Below are 5000 nucleotides of genomic sequence, written 5' to 3'. Positions count from 1 at the left end.
TATGCTTTGAGTCGTTTTGTCAATTTTTGGAGAACACTTCGAACGTTCAATATAGCAGTCACTGTTTGTTTTAATACTGTAATAACAGTTTAAAATGACGAAAAACACTAAAATGGAATTAGTTTTTTTTTTTTGTTCGTTTTAGCAGAAAAACACTGAAATTACACATGGATACAATATGTGAAAGTTAAATATGAACTTTGAAAGTATAAAAAGTATTTAAAACAAACTGTGTGAGTATTTTCCTTTTATTGTGCAAAAACAGGGTAAAAATCCAAACTCTACAGGTGTTTTACCCCCAACAAACAGGGCATTTGTCTGTTCTGTGTCTGCAGAGTTCCTTCATGTTCATGGTTCTGCACAAACAGTTGTGTCAGTTCACAGCTCTGATCCAGGCAGTGCTCCTATGGCCCAGTCTGAACATGGAAAAGAGTCTGTTCACACCTAAAGTCAGTCCTCCTGTGGATGTGTTCACTGTCTGTGGTAAAAGTCACTCCTCCTGTGGATGTGTTCACTGTCTGTGGTAAAAGTCAGTCCTCCTGTGGATGTGTTCACTGTCTGTGGTAAAAGTCACTCCTCCTGTGGATGTGTTCACTGTCTGTGGTAAAAGTCCGTCCTCCTGTGGATGTGTTCACTGTCTGTGGTAAAAGTCAGTCCTCCTGTGGATGTGTTCACTGTCTGTGGTAAAAGTCCGTCCTCCTGTGGATGTGTTCACTGTCTGTGGTAAAAGTCAGTCCTCCTGTGGATGTGTTCACTGTCTGTGGTAAAAGTCAGTCCTCCTGTGGATGTGTTCACTGTCTGTGGTCTTTGAACTCATCCTCAGGCTCTTCCTCCGTCCTTCATCTGTGTGTGGACAGTCTTCAGTCTCTGCTCTCATCTCCACAGCCTTTGTTCATCACCATGACTTCTCCCTCTTCATCCTTGAATGTAACTTCTGGTGGACACATGGAAAAATAACACACACAGAACAATGTATTAGACAAACAAAACAAAGTAAAATTGTACTATTGAAGAAAAAAAGTCACCGAACATCAGCGCATGCGCTCTTACTTTGTAGAGCGTCATGCGCACTTTTACGCACAGAAAGTCCAACATACTACAAACTAACACATATTCTACATGGTTCCTACTTTATTCTATAAAACCACCATGCAGTATCAGCCTCAGTTTACACATATACTAAAGTGAAACAGGTAAAAACTACATGGAAAAAAGCAGACAGTGCTTCAGTCATGGAGAAAATCCACTAAATGGAACAGGGTGAACTTTACCTTTCTTCTTCAGATGTTGCTCCATCAGTCGCTCCTTCGGTCACAAATCCATCCCAAACCTCCAGGGGGGTCATGGAACTTGGGATATCTGTCTTGCCTACATTTTCCAAAACTAGATCTAATCCGTTCTCCACTCCGTTGTGCGCTCCGGTTCTCCGCTCCGTGAATCCGCTCTGCTGTGTGCATCCCCAGTCACACAATGGCTTATTTTGCGGCTTCTAGGACAGGTGCCCGTGAAATTTTCGCATTGACCCGAGAATGTCCATAAAGCACAGAGTCTCAGGTTTCAGAAACTGTTGGAATTTTTCCGATCGGACCAATAATGAAAGAGTTACGGTCATGTGAACTGCACATGCAGAGGGCACAGGACTGCAGGTACAGGTGTGTCTGACCTGACCCACCTGTCCGATCCAGAACGCAGATCCCAATGCAAAAACTATCGTGTTACAACGCAATACTTTTGCGTTATAACGCAAAAACTATTGCATTATAACGCAATACTTTTGAACTATTGCGTTATAACGCAATAAATTTTTTTTCTCTTCATGTCCCTTCCCGGGCTCCGTAGTTTTCCGTCATTAAAAAAAAAAAAAAAAAAAAAAATCCGTCAGTGATGGAATATTTTCGGTTAATGCGACCTCTGATCGATACAGTATTGTGAAATAAAATACTGCGATATATTACAGAACTGATATTTTCTACCAGCCCTACTGGACACCATACCAGACTGGTCCCATCAGCACAAACAAACCCTACGAACTCTGAGTACAGCACAACAACAGTCAGGGTACAACAGGGACAACAACATTCCCTGTGGGATTTCACCCCCCCCCCCCCCCCCCCCCCCCCAAATCCCTGTGTCCTGTCATCGTCCCACACAGCCTCCATCCAGACCTGCTCTAAAAATGGAAAGCCTGATTTGATTCAGAGTGTGCTGTGTGGGACCAGAACAGGGCTGGTCTGGTCTGGGTGGTGATGTCACGGTTCTAAGTACGTCCATCCGTCGTCATGACGACCGTCTGAGCTCTGGACACCTGTGTGGTCCATCCCACTGGAGCAGCTTCATGTAGGAGAACCCAACCGGAAGGACGTGGACAGCCCCGTTCATTCCACACACACTACAGAGTACAGCTGAACTGGTGCAGAGGCCGACCCAGGCTGACCTTTGACCCAAGGCTGACCTTTGAGCCCTGCACTAGTGGAACATCCTGACACTTGAGTCTGCATTCCAGCCAGGATGTCTCCTTCCCATCAGGCACTGCACTGTGTCCACCTACATGTGAAGCGGCTAAAATTTCCTTCGGGGGTCAAATGAGTGTCCATTTTTGTCAAAAAAAACAAAACAAAACAAAACAGTTGTCCTACAGTCACAGAAGTGTGTGTAAATAATGCTAATCCATTTGTGCACAGACTACTGATATTCTCTGACAGTGGAAGCTCTATTTTCATAAATATTGGATTTGGAATAGCACGTGGATGTGAAAACTTTTGCTGGTGGACGGACGTGACATTACCCATGATGCTCTGGTCAGTCCCAGTACTTTATTAGGAATAAACTTCTAGACTTCCTATTGCTAATTGTGCTCTTCTTCATAAATGTTGGTATTGTGGATCTAAAACAATCCCAGCTGACACAAAAACACTAAATGTGTCAGTGGACGGATGTGACATGGTTGTTGTGGATCCCATCATACTGATGCTCTGCAGCCATGTCAGCGTTTACACTAATGATCCCTGTGCAAAAACTAGGAGCACTATTATTTATTGGATAGTTTAGCATCAGACTACAGAGGAAAGAACAATATAGAATTGTTCTTTGTGTCTAAAAATGCTTCTTATTGTAAAAGTGTTGATGTAAACAGTGCTGTGTGCCATTCTTCATGTATGTATTGGTGGAACAGAAGCAGGATGGATCAGCACCATACTCCAGATTGAACCTGTACAAATAAAACATGTGATATGGAGGAGAGAATCTGGGAAGAAAAACTGGGGAATCCAAAAGAAGAGAAGATTTGTTTTTCAGCTCAATTCAGTTCAAATAGAACTTGTCCATTTGTGACATGAAAATATAGCATTAATTGTGCTGAAATGGTTCATTTTTGAGCTGAAAACATAGTTCATATGAGCATCAACATGTTGAACAGAACTGAAATCCTGTCCATTTGAACAACTGTCATTTACCAACACAAAGTTCCTTTGGATTCACTGAGACTGATTTAATATGAACACAGACACAAAGAGAGCTCTGAGCACATTTGAGACTAAATATTTGTATGCATTTGTAGATCCGTAAGTTGTGTTAATAATAAGCTCAGACGAAATACTGTAGAAATTGTTCTTATTTTAGGTCCAGACTCCATAATTCTACCCATATTCTGTCTGTGGAACATGGTGTGTAAAGTACATGTAGAAAATGATAAGTTGAGGCAGAATATAGTTGAAATTGCACCCATTTTTGTCATGCAATGTCTTTTTTCAGGTTATTCACATCTTATCTAAATATTTAGATTTATTATTTAATCTAAATATTTTCTTAATTTAATGGAGGGGGGGGGGGTTGTACTAAACTGGAGTTGTGATTATGAGGTCCTGTTCATGAGGATCGGACACAGAAACATTACATTTTTTCATTTGACAAATTCATTCTGCAGGTCTGATTGGACCCTTTGGTGTCTGGTTCTGGCCCACGGGCCTTATGTTTGACACTGTGCTTTAAAACATACAGAACCGTTTTAGAGTTGACCTTATTTCTGTATTCTGTCATTATTTTCCTACTCTGATCCACTTCAGATCACTCTGGGCTGAATGTAGACCAGGGTTCTCAAACTCCTGTTCTTTCAGGTTCCACATTCAGTCTGATGTGATCTGCAGTAAAGTAAATAACAGAATAACCTATAAATAATGACAACTAACATTTATGTCTGTGTTATAGTGCAAAAAAAAAAAAAAACCCATTAAATTATGAAAATAACTTACTTTTAATAAACTATCCACACAACAAAGTGTGAATAACCTTAAAAAACTGAATTTCCTAAGAAAAATCAGGTCAATTTTAACAATATTTCCGCCTCCACTTCTCATTGTCCATGTGCATTATCTTTACAGTTGTACTAAACTGGAGTTGTGATTAGTTCCAGGTTCTTCTGTTATTATTTTACCAGTGCAGGTCCAAACTGGCTGAATGTGGAACTGAACTAACCAGGACTTGACAGACCTGCTATAGACGGACAGAAGCGGACACACTGGAAGTTACATAACGGGACCGAGGAATAAAGTCCTCCGCAGATCCAGATCCAGATCCCATGCACATGAACATGTCTGATGGACCGGTTCAAACCACCTGCTCCACTCTGCTGCTAGCAGCTCCAGCTAGCTCAGCTAACTCATTAGCTGTCATGACAAGAGCGAAAGCTACTCTGGAAAAGACATGTTACGTAATGAAAACAGCCCGATAGTTGACGGTTTGGTAGCGATAAAGTAATCTTATTCCATTTATATGATTAACAGGCTGAAGTAGAGACAAAATCACCCTTTCAGAACACCAGTTGGAGTTGTGGAACTTTTCAGCTAGCATTAGCATTAGCAGTCATGCTAGGTTAGCTTAAATGCTCCTTACCGGGGACTGGCCGCTCCTCCTGCCCACACCGGTCCGCCCGTCCTCTTCCATGGACAGCTCTATTTTGTCCAGCTGTCCTCGGACTATCTCCCGCTGATGGAAGTGGAAAGCCG

General features: G+C 41.8%; 1 protein-coding gene across 2 annotated transcripts in view; it reads right to left on the bottom strand.

The window, feature by feature from the left end:
* The window catches only part of LOC115416253 (zinc finger, CCHC domain containing 2), a 26323-nt gene that overhangs the window by 20462 nt on the left and 861 nt on the right, over positions 1-5000 (bottom strand). For both annotated transcript variants that reach the window (XM_030130000.1, XM_030130001.1), the window contains exon 1: positions 4888-5000. This exon is cut by the window's right edge and continues 861 nt beyond it. In XM_030130000.1, the coding sequence (XP_029985860.1) occupies positions 4888-5000 (113 nt within the window). The remainder of the gene's footprint in view (positions 1-4887) is intronic.

The sequence above is a fragment of the Sphaeramia orbicularis genome, unplaced genomic scaffold (genome assembly GCF_902148855.1).
Source record: "Sphaeramia orbicularis unplaced genomic scaffold, fSphaOr1.1, whole genome shotgun sequence".
Lineage (NCBI taxonomy): Eukaryota > Metazoa > Chordata > Actinopteri > Kurtiformes > Apogonidae > Sphaeramia > Sphaeramia orbicularis.
The sequence above is the reverse complement of the archived record's forward strand: the minus strand, read 5'-3'. Positions and strand labels throughout refer to the sequence as shown.